The sequence below is a fragment of the Cyprinodon tularosa genome, unplaced genomic scaffold (assembly GCF_016077235.1).
Source record: "Cyprinodon tularosa strain WSP-4 unplaced genomic scaffold, ASM1607723v1 ctg167, whole genome shotgun sequence".
Classification (NCBI taxonomy): domain Eukaryota; kingdom Metazoa; phylum Chordata; class Actinopteri; order Cyprinodontiformes; family Cyprinodontidae; genus Cyprinodon; species Cyprinodon tularosa.
In genome coordinates, this window is record NW_024038504.1 from 1,262,260 (window position 1) to 1,284,276 (window position 22,017).

The 22,017-nt window shown below is 38.2% G+C and overlaps 1 protein-coding gene across 9 annotated transcripts in view; it reads left to right on the plus strand.

The window, feature by feature from the left end:
- elavl4 (ELAV like neuron-specific RNA binding protein 4) overlaps nt 1–22,017 on the plus strand; it is a 99,677-nt gene that overhangs the window by 46,282 nt on the left and 31,378 nt on the right. For all 9 annotated transcript variants that reach the window (XM_038281093.1, XM_038281095.1, XM_038281096.1 and 6 more), the window contains 2 exons: nt 11,525–11,628; nt 14,785–14,938. In XM_038281093.1, the coding sequence (XP_038137021.1) occupies nt 11,525–11,628; nt 14,785–14,938 (258 nt within the window). The remainder of the gene's footprint in view (nt 1–11,524; nt 11,629–14,784; nt 14,939–22,017) is intronic.

Sequence of the window (22,017 nt, forward strand, 5' to 3'; positions counted from 1 at the left end):
GCGAGTTTATTTTAAACAGCATATCAAAGAATCGGCATAAAAACATTTATTAAAAGAAAAACACGGTTGAAACAGTTTATTAGTGAGATTGTTCAGTCACAAGCATAAACTACCAGGGTTTTCCATCCTGCATTATATGAACCATCAGTTTCTACACAACATTTTAAAGGTTTGAGAAATATAGAGACTAAATGCTGCCTCACCTTGTTTAGTTTTGCAACCGGGAAAAGAGTAGGCAAGTCTCTGAAGGCATGAGGTTCAGCATGGCTTATAACTGACAAGCAGTCCAAGAGCATTTAGTGTTTCATGGTCTAATAGCAGAATGTTCAAATCTGCTCTGGAGCCAGTGAAATAAATAAGAACTGGTGGGATTTACAGAGAGTTAGCATGAAAAAAACTTTTGGTTAAATTAAATTAAATATGGTTAAAAGGAAGGTTTCCTTGAGAAGTCCATCTTAGGCTAAAAAGCTTCACTTTTAATCAAAAGTATTTCTTGGATGTAACTTTAGGGTTGAGCTTCAAAGCTGTTTTTGTTATAAATTCAAAGACTTTCTGCACACACTTGAATTCAATACACATATAGATTTTTTTTTCTATTTAATTTCCTTTCAATTTTATTTGTACTGTCAAAACACAAGTACCCTAGTGTTAATTGACTAAAAAAAGCGCTCCTTTTTAGCAAACAGTTTATACCCCTGACCACATTGAAAGATCGATGGTAAGTAAAACACTGCCTTTGTTCAATGTGTTTATGTGCACAAATGTTTTAGAAATCTGCTGAAATCAGATAAAACATAGCATCATAAGACTTGTGTGTAAGCCTTGCGATTCAAGTGTTTGAGTGGATTTGTTTTATGGGATGCGTACGGCGTCCTTGTCCTCAGTTTGTTGAAGCAGGCGACTCAGCCGTGCAGCAAAGTGCCACATGTTCTCCAGAGGTGTTTAAATTAAGCAGCACTTTGCAGTCCTAATCACGGCTGTAATCTGGGCGTAGTGGCTGTGTGGGTGGCCATGCAGCAGATGGATCTTCGGTGAGGAAGGGGGTGGGGGGGTGGTGCGGCTTTCTGATAATGCTCCATAATGGCTTTCATTTTAGATCCTACTTACTGACACTCTACTCCTGATAATCTCATTAAAGAGTACCAGGCAGGCAGGCAGGCAGGCAGGATCACCAAGCTATGGGATAGCAAGCAGGCCGAGCATGATGGGAAAGAAACACACCCATTTACAGATACGTATGTAAGCTAAATCATTAAATTTGATTCCCTCTCAACTAAAAGTCCATGACAGTTTGACTGTTAAGCGGGAACGGCAGCAGGCCGAGCAGTGCTGCCTCCTCCAGGGCCCTCGTTCTTTGAAGCATATTTCTGCTGCTCCACGGCTCCTCTTTAGGACCATCTTCCTCTTATGCCATAATGGGTCACAAAATGGAGCCTGAGAGTTGGATACGTCAGGATAATGGTGGATGTTTTGTTCAGAAATATCCCCGGGATACCACATGCTATCATCATCGCTATCACCACGTTCTCTCTCCACCTGGTTCTTTTCTTCCCCCCCTTTAAGTGTGATTTGCCAAGCAGGCACAGCGAGGAGTCGAGCGAGAAGCAGATACTTGGAGAGAGTTTGAGAAACGAACAGCATCGCTGTAAATCTGCTCCGCTCCTAAACGGGGACTGAGAGGGATGAGAATCTTTGTTCACTCTCTTCATAGCCGTTTATGGTGCTTCTCTGCTCTGCACTATAAGGACTATCTGATGACTTAGCATCAACGCAGAAAGTGTTATAAATAAATTCTGCCCTCCCTCTGTCTCCCCATGTGGTGTATGCCTGTTTTGCTCTCCCATGGGTGCAATTTTTCCATGCAAACCTTTAGGCTAACAAAGCACTGATTCCTTCCAGGAGGGAACGCCAAGAGGCTTCATGCTCTCTAACAGTCATCCAAATCATTTACAGCCTAAGCCAGGTTTGGGAGAGGGAGGGTGGGAAGTCAAAAGAGATCTCTTTTTTTTCAGATGTAAGCACACATTAGAAGCTCATTCCTCATCTATCATTAAAATTTATAAATGAATGTGTGGAAGATCGACATTTAGAGACTTTCTTCTAAGAGTGTTTCAAGATTTAAAGAGAAGACTATTTTTATAGCTATGTTGAAACTTTAGGGTTAGAGATTGCAGTAGTTCCAAATTATTCATACTGGTGGGAATTCTTTCATATTCTGTTATTCTCAGTGAAAAGTATAAGACTAGTTTTTAGAAGACTGAAAATCACTGAAATATTCACTAAAGTACTTTGATATATATTTTGTAACTAGCGGTAAGGCTGGTTTTACTAAGTAATACTTTGATCTATTCTGTATCAGCTTTTTTTTATTTAAAATGCGATCAAGCCCAGTTCAAACAATAACTGGCATGTTTCTCTGCGTATCTATTTTCCAGTGGTGTTCAAGTCCTGACTAACCTGCTGACAAGGTGTTAGCACTTGAACTTCTCAGAGGTGTGTAGGACAGACAGGTCCTCAGCATCCTTGCTACCTTCTCTGGACTTGCTCTTGTCAAATCCAATGACGCCAGGATGGCGTGAGGCTCAGGCAAGTGCTGGCAGGCATAGACACTTCAGCTTTGTCTGTCAACCCGGCTGACTTCAGCTGGTAGACGAGCCACCACTGGGTGTCTTTCTTGTTCCCTGCATGGCTGCCTGCTCGCCTACCTTTATACCTCTTTGCACAGCTACTTCTGCCTGGTGCTTTCATAAAACACCAGGGACATGCAGGTTAATCTTTATTTTAAAGTAAGCTTACTGCAACCTACGCATTTCCTCATACCTGCACTCAGACCCTGGGCTTGCACCTGTCAATTTCTGCCTATCTGTATAGATGTGAAAAAAAATCCCATATTGCATTGGAAAAGCCTTTACACTGCTTGAACTTTTCAACATTTCTAGTTTTTGGAATCTCAGACTTTTCTGTATTTTAAGAGATACATCTCATCTGAATTATATGTGTACAAATAGGGCCCAACTTTAGTTCAGAAGAGCTGGTGTCCTGCATGGTTCAGTCGCCTCCTTAGTTTTTTGTCTTTTTTACACTAGGTAGCTGAACCAGACGATCAACAGAGAAAACTTGGACCTCATATATTCAGACATGAAGCAGATAAATGGTGATTTAGAAGTAAATTAATACCATATTTGTTTTACAAATGCAAACTGGTATTACGGTATATGAGCTAATAACCCCTTCTTAATCATATAGCCAAAATTAACATCAATCAAAAGGCTGTGGAAGTCACTTAAATGGTTAAAACACTCTGAGTGCATGTCATTTTATGTGACAATAAATCCTGCTGTTCTGTGAATTAAATAGTGCTATTCCGTCTGGAAGATGAAGAAACACAACAGATTAGCCAGTGATACAGTTGTGGAGATACTTCAAGCTGTAATTTGCTATACAGTAGAACAAGTTTTATACATCTTACAGGGTGATGTTCAAATAATCATTAAAAGGCAAAAAGGGTGAGGAATAACCCATTACTTACGAAAACATGGCCGTAGGGCTGAATTGGTCCAAATAAATGGCCTGGGCATTTTTGGTTGTGGCGACCCAACATGATTAGTTATATTTTATAGGGAGACTTAGATAACGCCAAAGGACAAATGTGCACATTGACTGGTTTCAAAAATAAAATCCTATATGGTGAAAGAAATTAAGCGAAAGAAATTTAAAAAAAACTACTTGGGGAAAAAAGCTGATTAAATACTAAGTAACTGATTAAATCTTCCAATTTTTTGGTTTAAGAAAATATTCAACAAAACGAAAGGCTCTCATTGTTTTTGAGGTCCTCTAATGACGCTGTTTATGTGGGCAACATCCTTAATAGTTTGCAACACCCGAAATTGTCAACCCCTATATCTGTAGAGCATACTGTCCAGCATCTGATATTTGATAAACGTCATCTTTCTAAAAAAACGAACCTAAGCCGCTATGCTTGCAATATGCGCCAAGTGTATTTACAGCTAAACTCTACTGTTGTCAGAGCTTTCAGATTCTGAGAAATATATTATAGCACTTTGTGTTAATACCACCCCATCTTTTTTTTAAATTGTAAAAAAAGTATCTAGCTAAATCCAAGCAATATGTTATCTAGGCACAAGCTAAATACTTCTTCAGAACTTGAGAAAAATTCATGATGGCCTTGTACTGAATCAGCACCGCCAAACATCTACATATGCCGGCACACACAGAAATTGAATTGACTGATCCTTGTCAGCAAGTCATTTCACAGGATAACTTTCCTGCATCAGCTGCATTTCTGCAGAAGAAAAGAACACATTTATTTTCATAATGATAGGAAGAAGTAAATAGCTTTTTTATGCTGAAGCAAGGATTGACTGCTTCGATTGGACAGGAGCTGTGGGGTGTGGGGGGGTTACAGTTTTACGGCCAGCCAGTTTTTGCATTCCCACATCTTGTGGATTGATTAATACAGTGGCCATAAGCCCAAATAAATTACAATATTGATAGCATTTTTCTGCCTGCTGCCCTTACGTTCATCACTTAATAGCATTTGCAAGGCTTCAGCATAAAAGCGTGCCTGTCTTTTATTCTTCTCATGCAGATGAAGTCATTCTTATTTCTACATAAAATCCCAAAGCTCTGTGACTGAAATCTTTTTTGCACTCTAGTCACTTTCCTTCTGTTGGTTTTATACAGGGAATCTGGGGAACTGATGCAAATTATAGTGACAATGTAGCAAGCCAGCAGATGTTGGCTATGAAAAATAGATGGAGAGCGATGTCAGATGTGGAGTTGTTCAAGCTGGAGCACCTCTGACAGACAGCAGTTTCACTTTTTCACGAAAACCTGCTGTGAATATAGTTTTTTATTTGTTTTTTTAACTTAAGGCCAGGTATAAGTTTTATTCATTTAATGAAACTAAAACATAAAACATTTTTTTAGCACTAAAGTATTTATTGTTTTTTTTAAAAACACCACGATAACAGAATAGTAGAGGTAATATTCACTATATTACCTTTTAGCTAATCCACAACTCTGTTGTAGTACACAGAAAATTAACAATCTCGCCACGACTGTAAGAAGAAACTGATCAGATAGATGGTTTAAGTTAAAAACTGGACTAGTTTTTCTAACATTACCCCTAAAGCACCTAATTGTGATGTTTTCTGGAGTTACAAACTGCTGTAAATCCTTACTGAAATCATGCTGTGTGAGATCCGGTTTGGTGTTTGTATCCCACATACAGGCGGCATTTATCTGAACTTAAAAATAGGCTGAAGGCTGAAGACAGTGTGAACAAAGCTGACATGGAAAGAGATGAAAAAAGGATTTGACATCTCTAAAGCCATGTATTAGGAGAGCTGACAGGCTTAGAGGTGCATACACAAGCAGGCAGACACACATTAAAGTTTCAGAGTCCTGAGAATGTCCTGTATCCCCTCTCAGCACTCTCCTTCCTTTGGTTTTCCTTCCCTGCTTCATCTTAATAACCAGAACTGGCCATTCTCAGCTTGCTTGCCAGCACTGTTTCTCTTGTGACCCTCATGTCAGACGGCCTCTGTCGCCTTTCATTTCAATCTGGGTGGCCTTTACATGAAGCACATGGGTTGTTATTGTCCCCTATGCTACCCTTGGACCTTAAGGCAGTGTAGGCCTCCAGGCTGGCTCGTTGCCCTCCAACCTTTCACTCTTTAATCTACTTTATGCAAACCGAATGGGGTAAAGGGAACTCAGGGGGGTCCAGGCTGGTTTGGGATGTTATAGTTCTCTGTGCTGACATAACAGGGTTATCCATGACTTTAGAGAGGCTCCTCTGTCTAGTCTCTCAGCCCGCCTTTCTCCATTTTCTCTGCACACTGCTGAACAACAAGCCCACACACTGCAGGCTGCCGTCCACTGGCCCCGAGGCTCCGGGAGCCACCGTGAGGGGGTGGCTTATATGCGTGTGCGCCTGTTTGTCCCTGAGCTTCTACGTGGGCAAGTGTGTGTCTGTGTTGGTGGAAGCAGGGCCTTGGGAACTGAAAGTGGGAGCCTCCTGACTGCAACAGTGGCTGCTACCTTGGCAACCCAGGAGGAAAAGATGTGTTGAATGAGTGAGTGGGAGAGGGATCTACAGTAGATGCATGTGTGCGGGGGATGTGATTCTGTTTATGAATTTAGTTATTTAAATGTGCTCTATACATGCCACATGGTATGCTCTTACTGTACTGCTAGTAGCTTATCCAGTGTAGTCTTTTGTTCTCTTTGTGTTCAGTCCCTCTGCCTGTTCCCCATGGGGTTGAGAGGCTTTGAGGCAAGTGAAGTGAGATTAGATGTAAAGCAGGTGACAGGGTATCTTTTTAAATCTTGACAAGCTCCACGTCATCGAAAATAGCTCTACCTGAAGTTTCCCTAACTGCAATTGGAAAGTTACAAGACGGATCAAGATGGAAGGGATGTCACACAGATAAAAACTTTTTTGTTTTCTCTTTAATTTCATTCATTCAAGCTAAATATTATGTTACATAGAAAAGGTGCCGTTTTTTTTATTGATCTGTGCACACAGAGGATTCCCTCAGCAATTGGATTATGTGTCTACCTCTGACCACAAAATGCACCCCAAGATTATCCAGCTGCTGACAGCAAATGGGCAACGATGGGAAACAGAAGCAAATTGACTGTAAACATCTTGTCTCACAAACAAATATTTTTAAAGCTGTTAAAAAATATATCAGTATAGATTTACACTGAAATATTTCAGGCTACTATGTTTTTAAGACATTATTTTCATGCAAATACACAATTGCTTAAATGCAATTTTAACACAATGGCACTGCAGATTATGCAACTGCTGTGCCACAATATCTGATTCTACAACTACATCCACAGTTCAAATTAACTTTTTTGAATAGAAGCTGCACAATTGTAGAGAGCATTATTAGGAACAATGGAGCGCAGTGAGGCACACTGTAAAATAGGTTCTCGCAGCTATGTGTTTCATTTGGTAGATCCCACTTTAGATCAAAGAGAGTGTAGTGTGTTGCATGATGATAGTATGAGATGGAGATGCTTTCATGTCTGCAGTTCAAGGCTCTTAGTCACATGACACAACAAAAGGCATAAAATAATGACAGCCAATAAGCTCTGAAATCTCTTTTTGTGCATAATATTGTGTACCGTACAGTAAATAGCATCATAAGGATGTTGTTTACATGAAACTTGATTTTGTGCCTTTATAGCCCCGCATATATCTACTTTGTCGGTCATATAAAGGTAAATCATTTTGCAAAGTTGCATTAGTGTTGATTTACTCCCTCCTACCTACTGTATATGAATGTGTGTATGCACAGACGGAAACTAGGGGGGCTGGGGAATGAAATTACATATTGGTGCCAGCAGGCAGGACAACAGCTCAAAGTACACTCATTTTCTCATCTTGCACATTGGGTATCCTGCTGCTCCTCAGGAAACAAATAATGGCTTAGTCATAACTCCTCGCCAACACACCAAAGAGCTTCTCACTAGAAATAGCAGAGATTTTTAACCACTGAAAAACATGCCCACCTCCCTATACATTTTATGTCCAATTGTACAAAAGGTCTGCCAAAGGAGTGGAGCTTAGCCCCCACCTCTCTACTCCTCCAGCCCCTTGTGGTTAGTCTCTCAGTGAAGGCGGACATGTGCCACTCTGCGATAAAGCATGGCAGCTCTGCTGCCGTATCTGAACTGCACACACTCTATCGTTTTACAACTTACTGTACACTCAGGGATTATGTACTTCACATGTTCCATTTGAGGACCCACATACCATTGGTGCATTTACATATAAAACAGATGCTTTTTTTTTTCTTGTTTATAAAAAACTGTTTTTCACTACCAAGCAAGTTTGAATTAGTGCTGTAAATTATGCTCATAAAAGGCTAACAAATCAAAAACAAGTCTGTATCTTACCTCATTAAAAAGCCATTTTCAACAGCAAATCTTCATTTGGATTCTACCATTTAGCTGATGATTAAAATATATGTTAATGTTTCTATTCATAACAGCTAGGATAAATTAGTTTTTGCTTAAATCCCCTTTCATTAGCTACTTAACACTGCCTCAGTTACAGCCATGTTTTCTGTAATTATAAAATCAGTGAAAATTCATTGGTTCTATCATTAACAAGCACATTTTTTGGAAATAACATGGTTTCAACATGCAGACTTTATTTTCCATATATGGTAAGTTGATTTGCTAGGAGGATTATCCCTGCCGTCGCCTCTCATGGGCTGTTTTCAGTATGCAACGGTCCTCTCTGTCCAAGATAGTCCAGGGAAGGAGGACTGGTGAACCGGACATATGGTACCGAGCTTCTAAGTCCTAAACGCCACATGAGGTCCAAAAGCTGAACATTTGATCTAGTCCAACAGACAAGCTAGCTCAACTGATGAAAAAGTTTCTTGAAGCCACCATAGCTGGAGAGTAGTCATTTACATGCTGAGCCTGTCTGCATCAACAATGTGCACAGAAGCATCAAAACTTGACTTTAGAGCAGGCATCCCCAAAGTCGGTCCTCGAGGGCTGCTGTCCTGCAGGTTTTAGAGGTTTCCCTGCTCCAGCACAGCTGATTTACTTTGATAGTTGATTAACAGGCTTTTGCTGAACTGCAATCATCAGAATCAGCTGTGCTAAAGCAGAGAAACCTCTAAAACCTGCAGGACAGCGGCCCTTGAGGACCGACTTTGGGGATGCCTGCTTTAGAGCATTGGAAGAAGGCAGTTTAACCTGGTCAAGCATGTATCTTTCTATGTGATTTGATTACCTGGAAAAATGCAAGAGCCCCTAGACTAAGATGGAAGGAAGAGAAGTGAGCAGATATTTTGCCAGGAAGGTCCTACCTTCCAAATTGATCTTACTTTCCAACGTTCTACTGACCTCAGTTGCGGATTCCCCTTGATGGGAATGGTAATTATTTTATCTGAGTGGTTTGAGGTGCTGACTTGGCTTACAAATCCCCTAGATCTTCATTAAATTGAGCATCTGTGGAAACAACCTCTACAAAGTCAGACCTATGAAGGCTCCACCTTTCTTGCAGGACCTGAAGGATCTACTACAAACAGTGTTGTTAAACACAGATAGATTGATCAACGAGGTCTATTTTTTGGGCTAGTTGTGAAGATGATATGAAATTAATAAATACATCCACAGAGGAACATGTTCCTTACAGGTGCAAAGAACCTGAAATCAAACATTTCTTTGGACTGGGCTGACCTCGCAGCTTACAGGTTCCTGACTATAGTAAATTGGGACCATTGAGCTCTTTTTATTTAATCTATAGTTCTAAATTATTTTCCTGTATCTGCTTTTGCAGATGTATAAATGTGTCCACATCAGCTATTGTGGTGCGTTGTACAATCTCATATCCATTCATGTAAATGCAGGCAGTCTGCCAGTGGCTCCCTGCTGTTAGCTCCTCTGTTACAAGCTGGAAATAGTAGATGTAAGCCTGGTCTGGATTTTTTTTTTATGCTATAGGGTGCTGGTTTTTTTTTTTTTTTTTTTTTGTCTTTTGCTTGGAAAAGGTAGTAATCAGCCAGCCCAGCTTCCCACCCACATTTGTTTAGCTTTTGCTGGTGTTAAACTTTCCATAGATGGAATTAAGACACGAGAGGAAAAAAAATCACTGGCCAATACTCACTTAGAATTGGCATATATAAAACAAACCTGTATATATTTAGTATGGATCTAAATATTTTCAAAAATGACCATAATCAGAATATATTCAGACACAGTAATGTTTTCCTTATTATCATTTCACTCCTTCATGGCTGCAAGAGCTTCTCCAGGATTACTGCATCAGTGAATCAATCTATATAGGCATATTGAGTGAAATTTCTAAGCACCTTGTGTTGTCAGGAGGACGGATTTTAGAAAGAGCTTTTACCTCGAAGTGTAATAGAAGATAAATATTCTCCAATGCTCATCTGTAATCTAAATTTAAATGAAATAGATTGGCAGATAATAACAACATACTAACTAAATTCATGCAATCTTTCCACAAACTAATCCTAAACTATTTCATCCTGATAATAAACAATTGATTTCATGCAATATATCCAGTCTATTTTGTCCCATTAAAGTCCCAGTAATGAACTCCTACAGTCACTTTCTGCTTTGCTTTGTCATTTTCTGTATGTTTTTAACAGGAGGTTTGGAGCCAAACAAATGGCCATCTTAGATTTATATTTAAACTGCCAAACTAAACACCTGAAGCAGGCTGAGAGTCCAAGAGAAAGAGTGAACAGAGAATGGCTCGATATAAATAGCAGTGGTCTCTCCAGGATGGCAGGTTTTTAATTAACAATGGAGTGTCTGATAATCCACCAGTAATCCAGAGGAGAAAAGGGAGGAGATGAGAAGGAGAACAAGAGAAAAATTATCAGCTGTTTGATGTTAGGACTACAGGTCCCTTCTGGCCCTTCCCCTGCTCTACTCTGAGCTGTACTGCTCTGTGATATCCATAGCCCAAAAGTATTTATTTTGTGAAAGAGCTATGCTCCATATTTTGTGATTCACTTTGTCTCTGACTAACCGCTGTCTGTTCCCATTAACGATGAATATGCACAAGCCCTGCTTAGGATTCTTGGAGCTTGTGTGTGGTATTAGCGGAGAGTGGTGTTTGCTGAAAAACACTGCTGACGAAAGCCTCTGTTGGCTGGAGACGTATGCTTTAAAAGCCTTAAGCCTGTTAAAACGCTTTAACCACAGGGGGAAACAATCAGAGATGTCAGACCTGCCCCACTCAGAGAGCTCTGATGTCTAAAAACACTCTCTTTAGAGCAGGGGTGTCCAAAGTTGATCCTCCAGGGTCACTATCTTCAAGGTTTTCAACATCTTACTGCTAATATCAGCTAATATCGGTGGATGGCTGATTAACAGGCTTTTGCTGAACAGCAGTCATCTTAATCAGGTGTGTTGAAGCAAAGAACATCAATAACTTGCAGGGTAGCAATCCTCAAAAACAGACTTTAGACATTTCTGCTTTAGAGGAAAAGAGGATGTGAGTTGGAATTTTTGTGATGAAGTCAACAAAATGTTGCAAATCTTTTATTACACATAGTTTAAAGGGATTATTTTCATAAATTGCAGAGTAAGGTCTACTAGAATTTATGAGTACTTAAGGAAAGAGTTTGGATATTTCTATCTTGGAAATTATTAATTTCAATTTCTATGTTTCATTGGGCTTAAGTACTCCTGCAAATACAAGAAATGTAGCTCCTCCTTCAGATTATCAGTAATGGCATAATTAACTTAGACTTAGACACCTTTTTGTTGTCTAAGTCTTTGTTTTGTACAGCTTTCATGACATTTCTATTTCTTAAAGTGCAGCAGTGATCAAATGTAAACAGTGTGGTAGAAAAAAACATGGTGCAAGAGCCAAAACCAAAGGTTTTAGTCAAGTAAAAAAATTTAACATTTGCACCTCTACTGTTTGTCTGATAAAATTTAAAAACAGTCGCTGTAAATTTTTTTTTGTTCCTTCTTTTAATTTTAGGGCAGAGCCTTGGCTACGGTTTCGTCAACTACATTGACCCAAAGGATGCAGAGAAAGCCATCAACACATTAAATGGACTCAGACTTCAGACGAAAACAATCAAGGTAATCAACGCCGTCTTTGTTTACATACACCACACGCAATAAATTGAATAAAGGAAGGAAATCAGCTTACCCAACATGCCTTAGACAGAGTTATGCAGGTCATGCTTCATTTTCACTGTCTGGAAGGACTTTCAGACAGTGACTCCAGTATAGAATCTGCTGTCGGAGCAGATTGAGGTAATGAGCTTTAGCAAAGAGAAATAAAAAGACCACCGGAATCAAAGTGACACCTTTTAAATAGCTTGTGACCATGGTTGATGTGCTAATTACCTTCCTAATGTCAAACTGCAAAGGTGGAATTATACAGATATCACTGAGGCAAATGGAAAAACCTATCAAACATCCGCTTTGCTCTTCCGCATGTTTTTCATGACAAATAGCGAGGTATTTTGGTTGTCCCTTCAGTAAGCTGGATGAATCTGTACCAGTAATATAATCGTTATAAAACACATATTACATGCATGTTAAACCTTGTTGCACTTCGTATGTAGATGCTGTCATAACAACATGACCCAAAACCTAATTTTACCATCTCATATCCCTATCTGAGTGGCGCTCACTGATGTGTTGCTGATGCGGCGCCTAATCTGTTGCTCTGCTGCAATCCCTGGATTCCCTCTCTCTGTCATCCTATTTAATCTGGTCTAGTCCACTCTAATGTAATCTAATAGGATAGGATTATCTTGTTTGCATACAGGAAAGCCCAGAGAGAGTCCCCTCATTCCCTCGACAGTATAAACTGCCTGACTTGGCCTTGGTTCAGTGAAGGATTCTTTTCTTAGTTTTACATCAGTGTTTGTCATTTAGGAGACTTGTAATGAGTTGGAGGGGTTAATAATGGATATCAGGTACCCTGTGAATGTGCTAGATTAAAATGACATGAAATATCATCATAGATGAGTTAATATTAAAGCCGCTTAAGTTTTTATACAGTTATTCTGCAAGGGACCCATTAGTTCTGCCTATAAATATTTACAAACAGATTGTATAACATTTTTTGTGGGCAAAGTTTTGCTTTTAAAGGGCATTTTCTTAAAATTACCACCTCATTATGGTTCCCTCCACAGTTTGGAAAATTATTGAAAAAATATGCAAACTGCTTGTTCATTTTATAGGTTTAAATAAGTATGGAAAAAGAAAGAAAACCTAGATTTTCAATGTTTGGCCCATTGCCTGCAATTTCAATCTGTCTGTCCATACATTCATCCATCCATCTATCATCTATCATCCTCCCTTTTTAACTGCGGGGTGTTTATGAAAGCCTGATTGCTGTAGAAACGTGTTTGAGTCTGGAACATTTTTGAAATTTTACATGTAAAATGTAAAAGTCTGATCATTGCACTCGTGTGTCCCTAGTTTCTTATTTTAGTTTACGTTATTTATAAATCCCTTTAAAACAAGAAGCATCTAATTGCCATCTAGTGGTCAGAACATACATATGTGAGTTGGGGTGTTACAAAGTGGAACAGTCAGCGTGGAGAAATAAGTGAAAACGTGTGTTTTCTGAGGATAAAAATGGAAGCTTAAGGTTGTTTGTAGCGTTACAGTCTGAGTTCACAGACCGCCTCAAGTTGTTCCTGAGATAAAGGAGGCTCTTTGTCATGACTGAAGACAGCACTACATTTCCATCTGACACTATCACTCTTTCACACTTAATTTCCTTCCTCCCACTACCCTCTTTCCTTGCTTTCTCTTCCGACAACAGACTCAAACCCCCTAAAGGCAACAAGGTTAATTAAAAGACAGAACAGTAACTCTGAGATTATGTCTGCCATTCCTCATGTCACACCCTTCCCACTCACTGCCACTGTTCTTGGTCCAGAGAGTCAGATTCTCCTGGGTGTGTGCCTTTGACTTGGTTTCACTTGTGCAGCTTCCTCAGTCGTGACACCTCCGATTTTAGTCAGCGGCACTGCTTTCCCGCCGAGGTGTAAGGGGAAGCTGCGTGTTGGAGGTGCAAGGAGCTCACAGTGACGTGTGCACACAATCCGAGACACGCTTTTCCAGAGCGCACGCATGCGATTGCTTTGTGATTACTTTAATCTTCACGCTTAGTTTTTCTAACTTTTTTCTGCACACAAGCAGCGCACATACACTCCTGTTTTGCTCACAGCTTGAGGAGGTGTTGATGGATTAGACATCTGGAGTTGGCTGACAAGGAGAGAAAATGAGGGAGACTTGTACAGTGAAGAGAAGAGGAAAGACCCCCCCCCAAAAAAAAAGAAGAGAAGAGAGAGAGTTGAGGATAAAAAGAGGGATGTTCTGGAAAGGTTTCGTGAGGCAGCATGGAGGAAGGAAGCTGATTGAAAATAACCAGGCAGGGAAAAGGGAAAGAGCTACAGGGGGTGAAAGAAGACAGAGGAACTCAGCAGATAGGCTGAAGAGGGAAATATGTGAAAGAGAAATATTACTTGGAGGAAGCCAGCTTTTTCCAATCCAAGATCTCCATGCTGTTGCTCAAATATGACTAAATGTTCAAATTATTTACCTAGATGTTCACCTTATTTGATGACTTATGTCTCTGCTTGTCAGCGGTAATGGAAGCACTGAAAAGTTAAGCTGCTTCTGTCAGCAGCAGTAGTAGTAATAGGATTCATGCTACATCACCTCGTGAAAGGAGAGGATGTTGTGGAAGTTCACTGGTACAGTAGCAACCAAGTGACCAGAAAAGATGGGTGGAAGAAGTTGAATAAAGCATTGCTGTAATTACTGTTTTTTTCTAATGAACCAGTATATATAATAAATAATGCTAAGAAAACAATGCTTTTCATTTGTATTTAGACATGTTGCCCCTGAGACTGATGATGTCCTGTCTTGCTGTTATCCTAAGTTCTCTTTCCAAACTAGTGACACCTGTGTTTTTGTCTTTAGAGTTAATTTTTCTTTACCTTTCCTTTTAAACAACTAAAACATGAAGTGATCTCTCTCTGAGGTTTAAAGTATATATTTTCCTGAGTATGGAAATCCATGAGTCTGAGAGGTACACAGTCTAATTTTCCTTCCTGTTGATCGAATGGTCTAAACCCCAATTTTAAACAAAAAAACACATTATCAAACGAAATATGTATAGAACTCTGGTTATAATATATCAAACACTACTTAAAAGCTTGGTCTGTGTTGTACAAGTTTAAAATCTCTGTTTCTTGTCTTCTCCAGGTGTCGTATGCGCGACCCAGCTCTGCCTCCATCCGTGATGCCAACCTGTATGTTAGCGGCCTGCCCAAGACCATGACCCAAAAGGAGCTGGAGCAGCTTTTCTCCCAGTACGGACGCATCATCACGTCCCGTATCCTCGTCGACCAGGTCACAGGTATCCATGGGGCAGCGTCTCCTCTGTTCTGACTCTATGAAGCCATCACTTTACATGTAATCACTCAGTATGACCAGGGATACACTTATTTATCTACATTAATACATCTGCATATTTTTAGCAGAACAAGACTTTCATCTATTTTATGGAATGCTTTCATATCACACTTGGCAAATTCTTATAAAAGTGTGATAGAATCATATAAAAGACTTACATTCCTATTTTTTTTTTAAAGCAGAAGATCTTGCAGCACAATCACATTGCATTTTTATTGACCAGTCTACACAAATATTGTAGTTAACTCCAGGAATGTGTTTTACTCATGAATTACTTCCTGAAGAAGAATCCCACTATCTGTTAAGGGAATTATTAATTTTACTTCCCAGTATTGTTTAAGTACTTTGGTTAGAATCTTTTTGCAAATCCCTGAAATTTGTAGCAGTATTTCTTACCATTTCTCATACTCCTCTTTGTCTGCTGATGCAGAGCCTGCTTCTGTGATGATTGATGATAATAAAAGCAGCAATTCTGGGTTTTGAATCAGAATTACCTCCTAATATCTGTTTGATTTGTATCAGAAGGCAAATCTAAAATATGAACCTTGGCAACTTAACAATTGAGCTATTGTTCAAAGTACCAAAGAATTATACGTAATTTGTTTTACCCTTTAAAATGACCAAGATTATCTTTGTTTGCTATGTCTGTTTTAAGTTTTTTTGAATAATTAAAATAGTTGGGTAAAGACAAATATCACAGCATTTTTTAATAATAATAATTATTATTAATAATAATAATTCACATTCATTAACATTTTATACTGATGGAAGTTTTATATTTGAGGATATTAAATAAATAAAAAAAATCAAAATAACAACTTATTATGTATGGAAGAAAACCATATCGAAAAATTTCTTACCAAAAAATCTTATCTTTTTTTAGATTTTTTTTTTTTTTTCAAACTTAACACAAATTTTTCAGTTGCTTTGTTGATATATTTGGAACAATATACATTACATTCCATAAATAACATCATAACTACAATCTGCTTATCAATCACTTTTACATAGAAGCCTATTTCATGCACATACTTAATTCCCTACACAGTATATTAATATGCCCTTTTACATTTATAGAAACACCAAAGACTACTTACCTTATGCACATTTTCTTAATAAACTCTGGTGTTTAATAAGGTCAGAGAGTTACATTAGATACATAAGCCATCTGCTGAGGGTCTGGGGGGATTCTGGTATCAAAGAGACTCATTCAGATGTGAGGCTTAACAATACTTAGTTCATTATCAGTCTCTAAATAGGAATACGTTGAACAGTTTTAAAAGTTACCTCCACTAATGCTGTTTCTGGTAAATTATTTTTTCTGTTAGCCTTTAAATGGCTTAGAGCTTATTTTTTTAAAAAGGAGAAGGTCTTATGTAAAAGTTTTGGTAATGCCCTTGAATATCTTTTATCACAAGTTTGTCCTAATAGTTTTCTATAACTCACATGCCATATCATCTTTTTGTACTTAGCAAATTAATTCACTTCTTCATTTCAATTATAAAGAAATTCTGCAATTTCTCACCAACAGAAGAAATTCTTCATCTCAGCAGAACGAATAATAAATTTGCACTTTTATTTCCACCTCTATTGATAACGAGTGACTATTTTTTAAAATAATTTTGACTCTGATGGAAAGAATGACTCTTCATTGATGCCAAGCCAAAAAACATGAAAACGTTGCATCCAAAACTCACAAATGAGTCACATCAGTTCATTGCCCTGCATAGCAACCCCACATGCATGTCTCTTATATCAATTTCAGATGTTGCATGTCTGCCTTCAGGCTCCAACATGATCCAGCATTATGTTAAGTAGAAAAAGGAGCAACATGCTGTAAGCCACTCTCATTTGCTTAAGCGGTATAAATCACTGCTGGCAGTGAAGTGTACGCCCGTCCTCTGCACACTGAGCAGAAGGGGAGAAAAGGAGAAGGAAGGGAGGAACTATTTGAGAGAGGGCGTCAACGAGTAGAACTGTGAGAAGAAAAGGAAATGAGAGGATGGAAACAAAAAGCAAAGGATGATAAATGCAAAAGTATAAAGAAGATGGAAAAATTTTTAAATGCATGCAGAAAACGTAAAGTACTCTTCTATCCCTCTACTTTCATGCAACTTTACTACCACGTCACTACACAAACTACAGTGGATGTTTCAGTTACATTTACATCTCTGTTTTTTTTAGATTTGAGGCCTGGGCCACTTTCTATGAATACAGCAGCTTAGCTCAAGCACTCCTGGTTACATAAAGTCAAGGTTTTTCAAGCATTCACTTCATTTATGGCTCACGAGAGGCTCAATAGTTCATTGTGCTCATTCTTGACTGTGTAAAAGTGAAGAGGCTTCACATGTCCATATAAAATACTGAAATATTTAATTTCCACAGTCAGTATAGAATTAACACTCAGGCCAAAAAGGGAAAAAAAAGCATATAAAGAAAGAAAAAAAAGTTTCAATAGCAGGTTCTTTTACCTGCTGACATTTTAAAACATCAGTGTTTTAAAAGAAACCAGACCCATTAACACTTAATCAATGCTTTTACTTGTTGTTCACCTGCAGCTAACATCAGAATCATCCCTGAGCATTCAGCCCTATCTACTGCAATACCTTGATTTTCAGATCTGTAGTTTAACATGTGTTCTTTTTTTTTTTTTTTTATGACAAAGTACAAAATAAATATGTTTGAACAATCTTTTTTTTCCAAAGCATTCTAACATGTCCTGGTGTTATAACTATTGTCATAATTTGCCAAACAGAAGAAAAACCTTTCATTTGTAGAGACTTTATTCATGAAAGCTTTCAGGATTTCTGCAGAAGCTTAAAAATCATTAAAGATCCACAATTGGATTATCTAATTGTTGTTTTGCAAATAGCACAAACTGTCACTGCTCTTAAAATTGATTCAGTTTAGGGAACTAAAATCAAAACTGTCAGCTTACTTGTTATGAAAGAGGAAACATTTGATGTTGTGATGACGATCTTTCATAATGATCTCAAAAAGGCCTTAAAGTCTAATTTTCACCCAAGTGAAGCTCCTCTAGAGCCGCTGCTTCTGTGTGTTTGAAGCCCTGGTTTTCTTGTTTACAGTTTATCATCTCCATGATGTTAAAAAATTAAGTTCAATGTAACCCCATTATACCATTTTTTCTTCTTTTTTCCTTTCCTTTTTTAATTTTTATGTCTAAACTAAGGTTTTATTTTTAGAGATGAGGTACATAAAACACAGGACTGCTTGTTGGTTGATTTGGATTCTGTAGTATAATAAAATAAGCTTTATGTGCCAGATTCTAGAAAGTTTAACTGCGGGAATATGTCGGAAAATATCGTAACATTGATAGTTATTCTCCCTTCTTTCTAATGCGTGATTTCAGCAGATCTGACGTCTTTGTTACATGTCAGCATCTATTGTGGTCAGACTCTATCAAATATTCTAGTTATTACACTGGGCTGGAAATGTTACATTTGATTTCAAATATATATCAGCCAACAGTTATTGTACTTCAAGCAGCTCTTAACAGTCATTGATTTTTTTTATACTCCGATATTGAGATGCTTATATTTTGGCTCCATTATTCAGCAATAAACTAGATTGTTGCTCCACCTTTTGAGTGCGTTTATAATTTTCCGCACTGCAGATCCAGTTGGGCCCAAGAAATTGAGTCGTATTGAAGGAGCCGATTAAATGCAAAATCGATACCTCAGAATGAATGATATCCTTTCCTCTCTTTGTTCAGGCTGCTTCATGCTATTAAGTCCTGTCCATTACTGGCAACGCAATCCCGACATTTGCATTAACATTTACAATTGGTCAGAATTGCTGGAGATGTTTTTTCAGCATACTGATAGCCTTACCAACTGTCCTAACAGCCACCCAGTATACCACTCTCACAACTGAAACTCACATTCACTGCATATTCACACATGCAAACAAAGATAATACGAGAGAGGGATGTTCTGCAAGGTGCCCCCAGAGGGCCGCGGATCAGCAGGAGAAATGTTAATGATTAATTAGATGTTAGAGTTGCTGGTGATTAAAAACACGGAGGATCTTTGAGCGGCCCTGAGAGTAGTATGCTGGCATCATTGACTCATCTTTTTCTTCTCTCTGATACTGTGGAGACAGAAGAAACACACCCACCCACACACTCACTGCCATTAAGAGAGAAATGGGCTGCAAATTAATACTCTCCTGTGACTGCCAAACATATAAGCACTAAATAAGAAAGAGGGAAAAAGTAAAACAGAGGAAGAGGGAGTCATTGGTATGTTTTGTCCCTTTTGTCAGATTGTTTTTGAGTTTGGTTAATTGTGCACAGTGACCTGATATTAGCTTTTCCACTCAGTTCTTTTTAAGTCACTTCAGAGGAAAAAAAGCAATTAAAACTTTATTCTCTCTAGCATATTCTAAAATATTTAATTATTGTATAAATCCATTATGTTTGGTATCATTGCTTCCTTTAAGATGATGTCCATAGTGGTGGGAAACTTCAGAGAGGATTGATGCACAGACAGAAATAATACTGAATGCAATGCTACAGAGCATTGTTGAAGTATGGGGGTGCTCTCCAGTGACCATTAGCAGATGGGCTGATGATCCGCAGCTCCTGCTCTGCTAAATTGGGAACACAGAGTCTGTTCTCCAAATGACCTCCTCATCAACAGGATGCACCCTGCAGTCATTCTTCTGTTCGTAAACACCAGAAGCATCTTAAAGAGCATCACTCTTTGCATCTTTCACAGTCAGAGGCAAACTGAAAACAAAATCCACTATAACTGCCAAATTGCCCTTGAGACTAAGGGCGCAAGTGCAACATGGACTTGACAAGAGAATCTCTTCATCTTTTCTTTACCCTCCTATTTCTCTCCCTCTGAGTATTGATTGCCTCTGAATGGATAAGTATATTTTTTTCTCTCTCTTTATTGGTGCAAATAGTGCCAGATTCTCTCCCTTGTCTTTCTCTCTAACCTTTGGGGAGGCAGTGAGGCAGTGATTTAATGTTCGTACAAGCGGTGTGGGCAAGCCTCGGTTTGAAACAGACAAAATATAAGCGTCAGCTTCCGATCAATAGCGGACTCTTCTTAGTTCTTGCTCCTAGACCCGCATGCACACAGAGGTCAGTGCTTACCAGATCAATGGCTGCAAATATAATCGATCTGCAGACATGGTTTCTGCAAACGACAGCTCTAATGTGAAACTAAATTGCTGCTCAGTTTGTGTAAAGATTGACTGTGAAAAGGCTGATTCCACAATCCTTTTGAAAGAGGTGGAAGGTGTTAATGGGAAGGATTTCCATAGAAACAAGTTGTAAGGATTCATACCTCCATGATCACTAGTGGTGCTACTAATAGGTGCGGTTTGTAGCAAATGCTTGTTATAATCACCTTGTCACCAAGTTAAACTACCTCCCTACACATTAACAAGAACACCAAAAAGAAATGAAAATAATTTTCATCATGCTTCAATGATTTTAAGCAGATTTCAAAATGCTAAATGTTTTTTATTTGCTACAACTTCTATTATCAGTTCTATTTTTATTGTACTCTCTGAATGTGTACGTTTAAAATTAAAAAGTGCTGTTTGAGATGCTCAGTGCACCAAAACCTGGTCCCAAAAATATCTTGTCATCATTATTATTATCCTTTTGTTTTTCTTTTAACACACTTGGTTCCTCTTATGCTTGAGGTGAAAAGCTCCCCAATGGACAGGTTTGACTTGGCTTTACGATTATAGTGATAAAAATAAATGAAGATGATTCAAAAAGGTTTTTTTTGTCCTTGATAGAGCTCAAATAAAAATAATGGACTGTATATTTTTAGGGCAGTTAAATGGGACACTACATTTTATCAGTGATACAACATCTTTTTCTCTGACTATGTCTCACTCCATTCTCTCAGCAAGGACATTGATGCTGTTTCCATTTTTCTTGACACTAAGATCTTTTGCCCTGACTGACCTCTCTGTGTAGCAGACAACTCTGCTTTACTGCAGGTTCAGACTTTTTTTTTGTTTGAAAGCATACACCTGAATCAATCAGAGGCTCTACTTGAATTTGACATTTCTCATCTGAAACATATCCTATATGTCAGTAGCTTTAGGCTGATAAGTTAGGATTTTTCCGTTCTATTTTAATATGACTGCTTGTTACATCTTTCAGTGGAGTTTTAACTATTATTGTGTAAAGTTAAAACTAAAGTTTGTTCTTAAAGTTCTCAAATATAAAGATTAGTATTTCTTTGTAAACTTTCTGAACACAAAATAAAGTGCTATATTTTTGATTAAAGTCTGAAAGCTTTTTGGAAGCTAATCAATTTATTTTCAGGAAATATATCAAAAATTACTTTAGCAACCAGAATGTTAACATGAAATAATTAGGAACTGAACATTATATGTGCTGTGCTAATGCTATAGGAGGAGATTCATCTATGTATAGCTTTTTTTGTATTATTGGGTCGGTCTGCTAAAGTCTGACTTTTTTTCATACTGCTTGTGACTTTTCCTTCCAGTCTTTGTTTAGTGAGGAGGACTTAGGTTAGTTTTGATTTGCACTGAAATATGATTGAACAAAAGTGAATTATATTTTACTTGCTCCAACTGCCATAAAAATGGAAACATCTTCAATTTAGTTTGGTTTTTCCGTTTCCTTCTGTTTTCAAACAGTCTATGGCTCTATTTTCTAGTCTAAAAGTAATATAATAATATAATTATTATATTACAATATACAATATAATTAGAATAATATAATTCCCAAAAAGACGAGCATTGCTCTCATGCATTAGTTTTTCTCCTCATTCTCAGCTTTAATAATGACACCACTCTGTCTAGCCAAGTATCTGAGAACAAAGCGGTCAAGGTAATATGAGTGGATAGGTGCTTTCTTTTTCTACCTTTTCTCCTTTAATCATTAGAGTGCATGCTATCTCCGCAATAGCCAACACACAAAAAAGGCATCGGTTCTTACATATGCACATACTAGACAGATGGTTGGAGCTATGCTCTGACAGAGGCTAAAGCACAGGGCACCTC